This window comes from Plectropomus leopardus, chromosome 2 (genome assembly GCF_026936395.1).
Source record: "Plectropomus leopardus strain MGB_pleo_1.0 chromosome 2, ASM2693639v1, whole genome shotgun sequence".
Taxonomy (NCBI): domain Eukaryota; kingdom Metazoa; phylum Chordata; class Actinopteri; order Perciformes; family Serranidae; genus Plectropomus; species Plectropomus leopardus.
The window spans coordinates 15,437,057-15,452,836 of record NC_142177.1 but is presented as its reverse complement, the minus strand read 5'-3'; the positions used below and the strand labels follow the sequence as shown (position 1 = coordinate 15,452,836).

At 37.3% G+C, this 15,780-nt stretch overlaps 1 protein-coding gene across 3 annotated transcripts in view; it reads right to left on the bottom strand.

Annotated features, from left to right (window-relative positions):
- The window catches only part of slc2a9l2 (solute carrier family 2 member 9, like 2), a 133,142-nt gene that overhangs the window by 92,371 nt on the left and 24,991 nt on the right, over nt 1–15,780 (bottom strand). For all 3 annotated transcript variants that reach the window (XM_042495739.2, XM_088086366.1, XM_088086371.1), the window contains 2 exons: nt 15,110–15,195; nt 7,749–7,850 (listed from right to left, as the gene is read on the bottom strand). In XM_042495739.2, the coding sequence (XP_042351673.2) occupies nt 7,749–7,850; nt 15,110–15,178 (171 nt within the window). In that variant the 5' untranslated portion in view covers nt 15,179–15,195. The remainder of the gene's footprint in view (nt 1–7,748; nt 7,851–15,109; nt 15,196–15,780) is intronic.

The window sequence follows — 15,780 nt, the reverse complement described above, 5'->3', positions numbered from 1 at the left end:
CTCAAAAAATGACCATGAATTTTTCTTTAAATTTATGTTTTACATTGAGGCTTCTGTTATGTTATGTGTGCAGGCTTTTTATGGTTATGAAACAAATTGTGAATCAATAGAAGTACCAAAAAAATTTTAACTCTACTCGATACCACTTAATACTGCAGTTTAAAGTCTCTCTCTGTCACAGAGATGAGGAAATACAGAGGTGTTTGTTTTAACTCAACTTCTTTGCTTCCCTTTCAAAACAAAAGCTATCTGTGTCTCTGTGGACAGAATGCCATCAGTTGCTGATACAATGCAATTTGTTTTGAAACATTTACAGGATGGGGTTGTCAGCTGTGCAGGAGCTTGTATAACTTCATAAATGAGCGTTATACACATATTTATATGTCCTTTAAATATGAAAATACAGCACTCATATCAGCAGGCAGCGATATGCATTAAGGCCCAGTTAAGGCTGGACTATTTTGATGCAGAAAGAATGCACTAGTTATAATTATTTCTGTCAGAGAAAAGTTATAGTGTTTTTCAAATTGCACACATTTTACTGTGAGATGTTTTGTTGGACTGATAGATTTGAGGTTTGTTACTGTAACAAAGAGTAACTTTTGTTAAGTGACTTGAATTTTACATTGTTTATTTATTTTGTTGTTTGCTAAATGTAGATTGCAGTACATTCCTTTTACTTTAGTGGAACAAGCTCTTGCATTAATTTTATTTTGGAGAGACTTTATATCAGAGTGTAAAACACAGATTACCAGTTAAGACTGGGCTATTTTTTGGGGGGAATAATGCCCTGCAGCGTTTTAAAACGTTAAATTTGTTGTTATATTAATCGATTAATTTAAAAAAAATAGTTAGATCAATTTAAAAAAATCATTAGGTGCAGCCCTAATGTAAACCCAGTGTTAAAAGGACACAGTGGAGAGCTTTTTTGTTCTCCTGACAGCTCTGAAAGCAGAGATGGTAGCTGGTAACAGTCATTCCCATTGTCGGCTATGACTCAGGGGTGGTGTGGCTGTCCTTGCAAGTATCACGCTGAACAGCTGCGGGTGCCTAGCTTGTTTAAAACTGGTTTAAAAAGTTAGTTACTTTTTATGTAATGTATGTGACTTCTGAAAACACCATTATCATTTCTTTTATTGTATGTAAAAAGGACAGCCAACTTTAATGACCCTCTTTCCTAATTTCACTGCATTTCAGGCAGCCAGCTCACATGAAACAGATTAATAATCACCAAGGATCTGACTTTGTTGCTCCCTGCAAACTTGCACCAAGCAGTCAGTAATGAGTTCAGCCTAATTGCACTCTAATTCCTTTTGTTCAAGCAACCACTTTGCATTTACAGTGTCATAATTATATGAAACACATTAATTAAAATGGCAATCAAGTTTTTTTTTTTTACTTTAATAACTGACTTAACTGTTCCACACTGTCAAATGAATTTTCCATGCTACGTTAAAATCACAGCGCAGTAAACACAGTGACAATGTGCATTGCAGTTAAGTGGTGTCCAGCAGAGCGCAGCACAGACATATCTGCATTAAAGACAGACAATACAGCTTTATTGTTAATGCCAAAATGAAAATAATCAAAAGCCCAATCACACCTTGGGGCAGGGCTTACAGCAGAAATTTTCATCGCTGACATGCGCTGGCCTCAGCTGGACAACACTGACATGCAATGCACCTCTTTACTTTGTTTCCTGTGTTGTAAATTTATTCATTTATTAAAAGACAAAAGTCTGAATAATCATGCTTTTAACATGTGTTTTTAATTTACTTACAATTCCGTCAATGCGGACATACGTGTTTTGTATTGTACTCCTACTCCATTGCTGACTATATTCAGAGGGACTCAGGGGTCTGTCTAACAGTACTTCTCTTACTTTGATTAAGTGAGACACTTTCCTTTAAAACACCTTCATGAGTCCACCTGAATCCACATCACCAGGAATCTAATCACAGTGCACAAATAACTTTCTCTTTTTTTTTTTTTATGTTTATGTTGTTCCCCCTAATAGTGAGATGAAATATCCACCCTTGTTTGATCTCTCCTCTGCTGTCATGACAACACTTTCCCTGCATGAATCCTTTTGTCAGGCACATGTGGAAAAAGCGAATAATAAAAAACCCTGTTAAAGCAAAGAAATCTGGATGGGTAAATCAAGATTCTCTAATGTATTTATCACATAAAATATGTTTGTTTGTTTTTATTGTTTTGTTTTGCTTTTTTGTTGTTTTTTTAAAACATTAACTGCATAAAGCCAACAGTATCCCTGTTAACTATTGCTGTGAAAGGCTAGAAAAAATGCTTCTACTACAAAATTAGTAGAAGTATATTAAGACTTTTTCATAATTTATTTTTAACACTCTTTCCTTTACCAGTTGCAACATTTTAAGATTGTCTCGCTGATGGGGGACATGGGGGAACTGAATGTTAGTTATACACTATTTGTAGAATTTATTGTGATATTAGTGGATTGTTATTAAAGGGGTTGATTAAACATTTTGGCAAATGAAGCTTGGATAGTTTCTGTTTAGTGTCACTGCCTGTTATGATATTTTTCTTGAAAAAACACTCTGGCATTTTGGAGAACTTGTATTTTTCTATCAATTATTTACGGCTGAGGACTGGCTGAGAGCTCACAGCAGGTTTTTCCAGTGTAGTTGGCAAACATACAGTAGAAAGGAAAGCTTCCAGTTAATTTATTTTGTATGAATTTTGAAAAGATAGCTGGAGCAACGGTGGTAAGGAGCCAATGAGTGATCAGCTTGAGCTCCTGCTGAGCAAAAGCTATAAAGAGAATCGAGGATAAGCAGCAGCTCAGCATATGAACTGGAGAATTAGCTACATTGACAGAAGCAAAATATCTGGGAATTGGGCAGGAGTTACTGAATCAATGAGAAATGACTAAAAGAAACAAGTTGTTATTCCCTGGCTGTAGACTGAGTGGCATAAATAGGGATTTTGCGCAAACAGTTGTAAGACAAGAAAAAATTAGCTCTCATTGCCTTTGATCATTTCAAAATTGCAGTGCAAAATGAATGTTTAACCAACCAGAGCATTTTCAAAGAGCATTTCTACAAATTACTGTAATAAGTTTCCCAAAGCAGTACCTAAGAGCGAGTACATGCAGATGCAGTTAAGTGCTTCTCAGAGTCGTCTGTCTGTGGTGATGAAGATAATGCTGGATTCACTATTAAGTACTTTGTTTAATCAACTATAATTCATGCTAAATTTATAAAACACATACATCAAAAAGCAGAAGTTCTGTAAATGACGCAAATAAATAGTTAAATGTTCATGTGCAGTCAAGGGTCTGCAACTTTCAGCTTGCTGCCCTTTACAATTCATGTTGCAGGGCGGAAGTCAGTATAAGAAAGTAGATTTTGACTGATTTTCTGATAGAAAAAACTCATCGACCTTAAGATGAGTGAAACAGGAGTACTAAAATGCTAACTTATTTCTGGGTTTTAGGACTCATTCCTGAGGGGCTCAAAATCAAAATCTATGCTTTTGATCAACATCTGGACCTCATTTAAACATTACATACACAGCAAATAATACAAAGATAGCTAGAAAGGCATCAGCTGACTCCAATAAATACCATATCTAGAAAGAAAAACATGTCATTGGTTGACGCTTCACCACTTAATTGGAGCGCTGAAGAAAAAGTTAAGGCCAGCACAACTTTTTAATTTGTAGCACATCACGTTGTTATGCAGCACCAAATGTTGGGTGTCAGTTTGTAGCTTTAACCTGCTTCCTTTGAAACTGAAGTGTGGCCTGTTGCTGTGTCGCTCACAGTGTTAATGCAGCAACAGTGGGGGCACTGGGGAGTTGGTTTGTCAGCATTAGCTCAGAGGTGCTAGTGGTTTTTTGTGATGCTGACCACCTTTGTGGATCTGTCACTCACGTACTGCTGATGATGGATTAAGGGCAAATTAGATAACGAGCATTACAGTAATGAAAAAGTGTATTGTACTCTACACTTTTGACCTGTAAATAGTGTGCAGCACAGCATCACTGAACGGATGCTGGAGATCACACCATCACCAATTAGACTCACAGGTCAAAGCTGCCAGGCTTCCTCTCTCCCTCCTTTCATCCTCCCATTGCTCACTGAAAGCACCAATCACAGCTCACCTCGTGATGTGCAGTTCACTCAGCTCGTAATCACAACATCTAATTAAAGGAAGAACCCCGCTGTTCTGTGATCAAATTGTTCTCTACCATCTCCAGTGAAGGAATGCCAAAGGGTTTTTTGGTACATTTGCATTACTGCAACTAAGTCAGCACATTAGAGCAGTCTCAAACAAGTTGTGAGATTAATCCTCTCTCTCTCTCTGTGCAGTTGTTGTTGCTGTGGGGGCACACATGTACAGTATAGTACGGTGAATCATTACATGAAAAACCCTCCAGAGTCAACACTGGGGTGTTGACCCTGTAGCATCATCCCTTTTTTAGGAAGAATGATGGCACAGTGTTAGAAAGCGCTCACAGTTGATCTATTGCCTACCATGTAAAGTTTTAGAGGCTTTTGAGACTAATGCCATTTTTTCAATTGTATCCTCAGTGTGGTTAAAATTTGTTGAGTCATTCAGGAGGAGTGGTCCAAGACAGATATCATGTAGCAATAACTCCAGTTCAAGTCACCTGCCGACCATTTCAATCGCCACCCTTTACTCATTTATGTCACTGGGAGCCTGCGAAGTGGCAAAATACAAAAAAAAAAAAAACAACTTACAGGCCCTAAAGACAAAGTTTCTCAATGAGCTATTTATTTATTTCTCATGAGAGATATCTGTATTTATCTATTTTCTGTCCGTGCTTCTCACTGGCTTGAAGTAGGCAGGGCTAAGGTTCGCTTTTGTTATGTAGCCAGTGTCAGTTACATTTTATCAAACCTCACATGCTGTTCTGATGAGGCAAGTTAGCTGAGTTTTTAGTTTTTAAGCAATAACATAGCAACATAAGATCATCCAATCTTTAACTTTGATGTTTGCCCATTTTATAAAGACTAATAAACTACTCAAAACCTGGAAAAATAGGTTGGTGTTGTTGTTCTTTTGGCCACTTGGGGGCAGCCAAAACAAGTTTAACTCCTTTCAAATCTCCCTTAAATGCACTTTATCAGAATTGCTTACTCTTGAATTGGTTCTTCTGTTGAACTTTTACTTGTTGTACTGTGTTTTAGTCATTCATACCTCCTTTGTAGGGATGTAAATCACTAGTTTCACCAAGATATGCTATTAAACTGATTCATTCGATAATACAAACTTTGCCAGCATCACAAAGTCTGCCAAGATACTATTTAAATTTGATTCGATTCAGGGGTCTGTCTCTATGAGACAGACCCCTCATATCTCATACGTCCATTTAAAACAACTAGTCACACATGAAGCTGCCATCCCTTTCTTTGTTTGCTTTTGGCCAGAACAGAGAAAAGTATCACATAAATAATGTAAATAACTGTAACTGGTAAGGTGCAGTAAGTTTACTTTAAACTGACTCCACTGACACACAAAAAAGTACCTGGGATGAGTTAACCTTAAGGGCTTTCGGTGCTTTCATTTTAACCCAAACTATGATATTTGTCCTCAAACGTAAGGGCTATCTGGCTTACAGCCTTAAAGACAAACTTCTGCCAACAGACACAAAACATAAACTAACATATCATAATTCAACATAAGTGCAACATTCTGCTCAATAATAATTGACAGGGTTCATACACCAAGCAATTGTTTTTTGCTAGTCATCCATTATTAGCTTAAGCACTTTTAAATTACATAAATTAGCCTAGCCCCTAGCGGAATTTTTCCTCAGCTAATTTTTCCCCTGCGAATAGCTCAACAATTCACATGTATTGTTTATACTTTTTCTTACTCACCGTCGGTTGAAGTCACGGCATTTCCCGACAAGACAGCATGTCTTTTTCAGCCTAACGTCGTTGACACATAGCAGCTAACGTAGCTGTGTTGCTGCTGTAAGCTGGCTGCGTCAGACGCACGTCCGGACCGTAGTCACGCAGGCACGTCACGTTTTCTGAGTATTTCACCTCATAACGGCACTGTTTACACTCTGTGTGTGCGCGTTTATTCACTCGTATTTTCTCCGAAATCCGAAAACCTTTGATTCATTTTAGGGTTAAAAAAAAAAAAAAAAAAAAGTTGCCTACTTTTTATTTTTCTTGTCATTGTCATTTTGTGCCTGTTCATACAGATTTTTAAAATAAAGGTGTATCCTAAAGATGATGATATGGATCTATGTTTTCACTTTGCCTCAATCAAATGGCATCATTAATCAATGAATCGATTTAGCAGTTAAATATCAAATTGATACATTGATCAAGATCTATAGATTGTTACGCCTATAGGCCTGTTCTCTTGCAATTATGTTATTGTAGGCTATCATTTTAAAAAAGTATTTATCTGATAATGTGTTTTTTAAAGCATTGCTACTTGTTTTTGAAAAGTGCTCTATACATTAAGTTATTGTTATTTTAATAATCATGATCATTATTATTAGTAGTAGCAGTAGTAGTAGTAGTAGTAGTAGTAAGCTATAAGTCAAACACATCCAGTGGTTACAGAGCAACATTATTATTAATTTAGATTTATGCCTCTTGCCACCTGCTGAATGTATATAACTCTTCTTTTAGCTCTGTTTTGGTCTCCACCAGCTCCTGGGGGAAATATCTAGCTTTATCTTGGTAAATTTCTGCCCTCTGATGTTGAAAAGGTAATGTACATTGGGTTTTCACATTCAATCACATTGGGTTTTTTACGTGACAAATATTACTGCTTGCGTTTACATACAAAACCTATGAATCAATAAGAACTTCAGAGGAAATGATGCTGTAGTCTCTTGTCAGAGTTTAGGGTTATAATGTTTGAATACTAAATAAATGTGTGGGGTTTCTAATTACCCCTAGACAAACACAAGGCCAGACTGAAAAGAATGAGCTTGGAAAATGCTATTTCTAATTCAAAAGTGGCACCGCTCAACTGAACCACTACATAAAAGCTATTGAAGACTGCTATGTTAGTTTTACAGACTGTGAGAATGCCTTCTGGGCAATACTAAATACACGTTTTTCTTGCTTTCTGATTTCTTTTTTTTTTCTTTCTTTCTTTCTTTCTCTGGCAAGAGCCCTTTACTGACAATGGCACACCCAGTGAACACATATTCAGACTAATTACATTAATTCTCCTTCATCCAGAGTCTAAAGACAGGATACAAAAAGCACTGAATGAAATGATTATCCTGCAGCTTTTAAGCAATAAAATGTTACAATTACTGAACTATACCCAGTCACCATTTAATTAAAAGTGACAAAACCCTCCGGTTATGTATTTTTGTTTGTTTTTAATGAAATTGAAGTACATGTATTTGGTGTCACAATAGCTCAGTGGTTTCAATTTAAAGGGTGTTTAAGAATTGGAGAAACTGTGAAATCATTAAACCCAACAGGACACTTACATTGTACATCATATTGTGGAAGGCAACCGGATTTTTTTTTCTTTTTTTTTTTTTTTTACCAAAACATAGTGTCTACAGCAACTCTACAGACATGAATAATCTATCTAATGGGGTTTAGTGTAATAATGATGATAAAAATCTATTTTAAAAAAAAAGTTAATGTGTGTATTTCTGATTCAAAAGCAGCATCTTAATGAATGTTTATTGATTTTCTCGGAGTGTGAACAAATGGAGAGCAATCAATGGTGCCTCTCCGTAAGCGGACTCACCAAAGCAGGAGCGTTGACCACAGAGAGGTTGTAGCCGTAAATGAAAGAAGACCCCAGGGCACCGAAGAAGGCTGCGCTGAACAGACAGGCTGTGACTGGTTGCTGAAGAGAGAGCACACATAACACACAGGTTCATACCAAGCACACAAACGTAACCATGTTAGAGGCCTTGTCAGTGGCTGTCACATCATTGCTGATAAACATCAAGGTCAGACTAAAACCGAGGGAATTTAGCAGAGGATTTTTCCTGTAGTCCCAGCACACTGGGTTATTACCTTCACCTTACCCTTGAGTGCATCATTGCTTAAACAGCATGCAGATTTATTTGAAATAGGCTGAGTAAAGACAGACTGCTTAAAATGATACGGACCATTGTTGAACAGAGTCTGTCAGTGGAATAAGAACTGAACTATAAATGCACAGCATCCTAAGGCTGTCATCAAAAATGTTATGCTAGTGAGAAGACACCAGCCCTACTTTACAACAAATTACCCCAAATATTGGAAGGAAATTATTTGAAATTACAAAAAGAAAATATAAAAAAAGACAAGTAAAAAAATAAAAACTAAGATGGAAATGACCTGAATATAAGTGCCGAAATTTTGATTTTTTTCATTGACAATATTTTAAATAAAAAATTGTAATAATTGTAAACACAGTTTTCCTATGTTTTTGTGTTATTTTTTAAATATTTTTTTCTCTCTCTCTCTTTTCTTTTAAGGTCATTTTTTCTTCATCTGTTACTAATTTCTTACGATTTGTGGGACATTTCCTGACAAGTCGTTCATTGCCTTTTTTGTCCATATTTTCAAAATAAATCAAACCAATTTGCTCAGGTTTAAATATATAATAAAGCTTATAAATATATAATAGTGGGATTATTTTGACAGATATTGCAGTTTTAGTGGGGTTGGTAATTTTCCGTTTCATTTTTTGCTATTCAAATAATTTGCTTATTGTAATCAAGTAGTCTGTTTACAACATTCATTTTGGGTCTTTGCTTATGGAGAAAAACTTTCATTTCAGAACATTTTTCAGACTATACTAACATCATATTTTGCCCGCCTGTTTCAAGCTGGCAACCTGAGGCTGGTCAGGAAAAGATGTCATTTTCTCTCAATGAAAAACGTAGTCTCTTTGCAACTTATGGCTGCTAGTCATGGCAGCGAAAGATAGAGACCAATGCGTACGGAAAAAGTGCCTGTTGTAGAGCTGCCCTAGTCCAGTGTATTGATAATGAAAAACAATGATTCAAAAATGAAATGATTCATCATAAAATTTTACTCACAGCTTGGCATTGTATTAATATCTTGGGAAAAAAAGGAGACGTTTAATTTCAAAGGGATTTATTGTGACTGTAATCATGAAAAGCCAACACCCTGAATAAAATATGAGTTTGGTCTACGGGCTTTAAAACCCGTAAACCCGTTGTATGTGACTCATACACTGTTAAGTGAGGAACAAAGAACTTTTATATGCATAGCATCAACAGTTACCTTACACCACTATGCCAAAGGTCAGAGCAACAGCCTGGAGGCACCACAGCTCAGTGGGAATAACAAAGCAGGGATGATCAGAGAAAGAGTTAGAGGTGATAGAACAAGGGACAAGGTGGTGTGTTGGGTATAAGGCTAGAAGGAGTTGCAAAGTTAAAGGATACCAGTGTTCGACCTGCTTTGTATCACAACAATGTGGGTATTATGTGTGAACAAACTATGGATCTACCACAGTCTGTCCTTCCAGAGCCCAGATCTCCATGCTCATCTCCCAGCTCAAATCTTTTTGCTGGCTTTCAAGCTGTTGCTTTAATTACAGACAGTAATCTTCCACATTTCCACATGCTACCACAGCAAATAAAGAGACAGAACTGCCTCACTCTCTCTGGCTTTCTTAAACTTAGACCAATTGGTAAAAAATTACAGTGTTGATCAAATGTGAACCAAAATTCTGTAACTGTGTTGCTTAATTTTTTTGCCTCTTATGTTTTCAGAAACGTATTTCAACCTATCATTTAAACACATAGGAGATTTTTTGTAACCAGCCAACCGCCATATTGTTTCTTGTGTTAAAACATCCACACTTGCCCTATTTAACCCACAAGTGGGAGGGTATATTGGTTCAGTGTGCGGCAGTGTATTGCGGTAGTTGTGCGCAAAGTAAGTGCCACAGCCCTTTTCCACTGGTTCTCTGATCATATAGCACCGATTTTTAAAGTATGTGTGTCTTTCTACTGTACTGACAGCCTGGTTTTATGAAAAGACCATCTTTCCAATAGTGAATTATGAGAGCTCAGAATGATGAGCACAAGATGTTATCTGCTGAAATGTAATGAAGAAAAGCAAAAGGAGGCACAGTTTAGTCAAAGTTTCTCCCTGTCCACTTATTGAGAATTGTGATAGGATGATACCACAGCTATCAGCGATAAGTTATTAAATTTGATGTGAAAAAGAAGAAAATTAGGCACATAGGTCTTTGAGGAGGCTCTGTGCTGGGGTTTAATACATGGAGTGTGCTGTATAACTTAGAAAATCTGATTTGATCAGTTAAAGTACTTCCTGAAAAGTAAAATAAACCATGTAAGTTAAAGGACTGAGTTTACCAGGTGGAAACAAAGCACAGAAAAAGCGGAATCTGAGGGTGGAAAAACATGGTTACTGTAAGTTATTATATAGCAGGTTGTCTATTTTTATCAGTAAAGTTGGAGGCAACCGACTAACAACTAGTGTCGTGGGAGAAATACTATGTAGGTGGTGTGTTGAATCGGCGTTGTTTGTGACCATATATCTTCATCCCATTATACAAGGTAACAGCTCAATGATAATATGCTGGCAATATGCACTTGTGATGTGTGTCCCAGTAGGGCTCTGCCCTGGTAGAGTGCTCCTTTTCTCATTTGCACATGTTCCCACTTAAAAAGGCATATGCTACAGCATATGCAAGAGCATCGCCAAGACTATGGAGTCCTGAGGGTGTTTTAAAAAGGTGCCAATCTCAAGGGTGTGCAATACAGTCCTTTGGAAATAATGGAAATGTCTTATTATTAATACATTTGCATATAGAACCCAGCTCTTGATACATAAATGTAGGAGGAGTTAGGTTGGAATCTGCCCATCTACCAAAATAAAATCCAAGTGCCAGATCTAAAGCACACCATGTATCACTCTTTGGCCTGTATAAGGAGCAACATCAGATGATCAGACAGAGTAACCACAGTCTTTGGAAGGCCACATGGTTAAACAAACAATGTTGATGTGGAAATCCGTAAATACTGATTGCTAAACTAAGCACACGGATTAGTAGATTGAGCACACCAATTTTCTCAGTACAACAACTTAAAAAGGTTGTACATAATAGGAAAACAGTCAGTCAGTGCTGACTTTATATTAGACACTACTCAGTCCATTTAGTTTATTCATGCACAAATTATATGCCACAATACTCCCCTCGACCAGTATTGTATCCTCACAGCATCGTCTAAGTAGCACTGTAGAATGGTGATATATTTACTAAGTACTATTGTAACGGGGATGGGGTAGGACCTAATTGCAGCACAGTAGAGCAGGTGAGTAGTTGGTAATGACCTTTACTTAATATTTTGTCAGGTTGAATGGAGAAAAGTTCTGGGGTGGAACAGAGTTCATGGGTCGAGCAGAGCTTGCAAAGGGACTGGGGTGAGCTCACGTTCACAGGTGATTTTTCAGAGTTTGGGTGGGGAAAATTGTGAACGTGGAGTGGACTAGCAGGTAAATGTATCAGGTAAATTGCAAGAACACTTGCAGCAGGGAGCTAGTGGGAAAAGCGGAGACTCCGTAGGGGGGCAAGCAGGGCTCATGGTCAAGGAGGAAGCTGAGTTGGCGTCAGGCAGGCAGGAAGCGGAGGAGATGTTTTGCTCGGCGGGAGGCTCTGAAGATGGCAGGAATAATGGCAGTCTCTCTCGATGAAGCCGAAGCAGTAAAACGCTGCACAGCCACAGGCAGACGAGAAACAGGAAGTGCACAGGCAAAACTCGTGGTCGGAGACAGAAGGCTGTTAGGTTTAGCGGGGCATAGACGAGGAGAGGTGGTCACAGGCAAGCCAAGTCAAGACCAGTCCGAGCGTGAGCACTGGGAGGTCAGGCATGGAAGCGAGACAATCCATGAGTGATTGGTGTGAGGCTGCTTAAATACTGGCTTGATTGGACATGAAGAGCAGTTGATTGCACCAGGTGGAGGTGATGAGGCTGATGAGTGCCGGGTGGAGAGAGAGGTGGGTGTGGAGTAAGTGGACAAAATCCCACAGCAGCAGGAGACAGGCTTATATTATAGGATTATATTCTGTACGGCTGTTTTTTAAGTTGTTAATGCACAGATGTACAGTTATCTATTTTCTTGTTTTTATCCACTCTCAAGCTTCCAATATCAAGACGATGTGACATCAAAATACAGATTTTGCTCCACTTAAGGTCTATTTATCCCTGCACATAGACACTTAACCAATGTGCTCAGTTTAGCAATGGTTACACAATCCGTGCACACGAGCCTGCGTTTTCACATGATTATTTCTCTTCCATCATGTGACTCTTGGAGGGGGCTGTGTACCAGTCAAGAGGTTTAAGAAAGCAAAAGTGACTTCATTAACTTGGAGACTACAGGAAAATAATGGAATATTCTCTGTGTTTTAACATGTTTATTAAAACAAGTGGTACCAAATAGATATGACACACAATTCATCTCCAATAAGAGAGTCCTTACCATGGCCAGGTCATTCTGCTAACTATCAATGGCTGAATACTGCTTGAACAGCTTATGCATGCTCTCAAGTTAAATGACAGAAAGCTGTAATTCCAGTATTAAATTCCAAAAGCATGACAAATGACTTGTTTTAACCAACCTGTTGCACAAATAGCCACTGCAATATGACTTAGACCAATGCTATAAATTATAAAAATAAAATAGAATTTATTGATCTCACAGGAAATCCATTTGTTAAAACAGCTCAAGAGTCAAAAACAATAAAATAAGTAAATAAATTGTATACAAATGTCTCGTATTTGCTTTCCAACTATGGTTTTAATAAAATACATACATAAATGTGATTTTGATACTTGACAGTAAATTGACAGTACATTTTACATTTTATAATTTACCTCCAATCAAATTAATTCTGAATAATTGCATTTTACTATCCCATTTCTTTTTTAAATGGTTGTTTTTAATTTCTAATTTTTGTTCCAGTTTCAAACAACAAGAACAAGAACATTTTCCATTTTCCGTATAATACTTCTCATTTTCCTATGAGAGCATGTCTAAGTATGCTATGAATAGGCAGGGGTGTCTGTGGTCGGCAAATGAGATACAATATAAAGATACAGCCAGTGTGTAGACAAAGCACCCCCATCGCAACAATGCAGAAAAATAAACTGTAACTTTATGAAAATGCAAATTAGATCAGTTATTAAACATCTACTAGAAAGAATAACAAAAACAAAAAAGAACCAGCAAAAGATTAAAGGAATTGTTCAGCAAATTCATGTTTAATTCATTTCATTAACTATTTGGAGATAAAGGGGAAAACAGTTTTTATCAGTTTACCAGTAAATTATTTAACTCACTGTGTAATTAATTCATGTGTCCAATTCTGTTTTTAATCACCACATATCTTATGGAGATGAAATATGCCCCCCTTACACATTTCTTACATGACATCAGCATCTAGTCATTTCATCTATCACACCTACTGAGGAAATAGGCAGATATGAATACATGTTTACGTAAAATACCCCTTTGTCAATATAACTATACAGTAGAGGAAACTACAAAGAAAAGAAGTGTGAAAGCACTGAATACAACCAACACAAACAATAATACTCTATTGTCGTTGCTGAGTCAACTCAATTGTGCGGCAAATAAGACAGCAACTGAACAGACGAAGCTGTATAGAAATATCTCTGCAGGGAACTTGCTCAGGTGGCACAACTCAAACCAGGACTGTACTTTGGAAGATAAGAAACCAACTGTGTTATCTTTCTAAGATTGCTTTATTGTTGAGCTGTGGGAGGATGTCAATAAAGCTGGCTTTGACTGGATCAAAGCTATTACTCTGCATAGCCAGGACTAGTGAGGGCATGGGATTAGGTGAGTGGCATGCAGCTCTAATTTTATGAAAAGTCATCAAGTCACATTAATAGACACTAATGAACAAAGCAATAATTGTGTTTATTTGAAATCATTTTCCACTATGATTTTCAGTATAATTAAATCTCACTGTATTTTGTATATTTCAGAGTAATAACGGCCTGATGTCTATTTATTTTTGCAATATTGAACATCAATCAATCAATTTTAAAACTTGTGTCAAAGTTTTTCAGTTTCTGACAAAGTTTTTTAATTTTGAATTTACTGTGAAGATATTTCCACAATGGACGGTAGAGAAGGCCTCTGTATCAGCAGTATGTCAATACGGTGGCCGACGAGGGCAAACACAATATAACAGCCTGAAACATTTCCATTAGAGAAACATGCTGCAGCTTCAATGACAATTCAAAAACACAAATGATAGTCCAAAACAATGGTAAAGTGCTGCAAATTAAAAGTGTGCTAAAAGCCAAAATGAATGCAATAAAATTTCAAACATTACATTTAATACCTAACGTGCCAATACAGAAATGATACAAGTCAAAAACACACAAATCAGAGAACAAATGCAACAGAAAAATGCTGCATATCCAGTCAACTCAACATAAGTTCTCCGGGGCTCTGGGAGGAGCAGACAAAGTAAATGTGGAGTAAAAAGGTGACATATAAAGGTATGTATTTTCTTTAGATTTGGCCTTAGTCTGTCAGAATATTGTAAAAAAGCAACAGATTTACATAGCTATGTTAATCAAGCTGTTTTTCTTAGTGCTCCCCCTGAAGGCTGGAGAATTTCTGTTGTATTGATTGGATATGCACATTCTCTTGTTGCATTTGTTCTCAGTTTTTTTTGTGATTTTGGCTACAGCACATTTTTCCTTGTGGAAATGTTTTGAACTGTTGTGGCATGTTTGCCCTTGTGGGCCACCGTAGGTCAAAGCCTCACAAAGCAACAACTGCAGGAGTTAGGATGACTGCACAGAAATGTGGGTTAATATGTTGATTACATAAGTTGTGTACATAGTTACTGCAGTGCAGTTTGCTCACAAACCTACCGCTTATCACAACTGGGTCCTATATGACATAACAGGCAATAACACTGACATGTCGCACAGCCATGACCTACATATTAGGACGGGACTGTCAATCTGTCCAACCAGTCAACTCACAAAAGATATCATCATTTAGGAGCTCTAAATAATTAAGATATGAGCTTGGCCACTGTGTATTGAGTGAGTTAATGACACTCACCTTTCCAGAGTTCTTTTGAGACTCCTTCACCTGTTGGTCAGCCGTGTAGCCCTTCTGTGGTTTGTCCATCTTAATGTTTCAGCAACCTTAAATGAGAGGTTCGCATCATGTCAGACATCTAGGTCATGCAGAAAACAACAGGAAGACAGGACACATTTCACAACCTGTCTCCATGTCACTTTCAGAGTGGAAGTGGAGTTTATTATAGAAATTATTGAGTGAAACATCTGCTGAAAAGGAAATGACAGAGCCTATATGTGCTGATGTATACACACTGACACACTGGGACGCTAACTCCAAGGACTATAGATCAGAACTTGGTCACAAGTTTAGGATTTACCTATAAGACCTATGCAACAAAGTAAAATCAGTTTTCCAACATGCAAAAAACATGTATACCAGCGGAATTCTGACTACAGGTTGAAGGATTGGATTTGTATACAGTTTTTTAACAACATCCAAAAAAAAAACTGCGTCACAGGATAGAATTCCACAATAATAGCCAATTGCAATAAATAGTAAATAAAAGCCTGAGTCTGCCACCTGCTGGTTATAAGGATAGCAACACTCAGACAGCAGACATCATCATATAAAAATACTGAAATTGCATGAATCTGGAGGTCTCCAGATTAGTGTAAATGTGCCTTCAGCATAATTTTTCACACATTGGT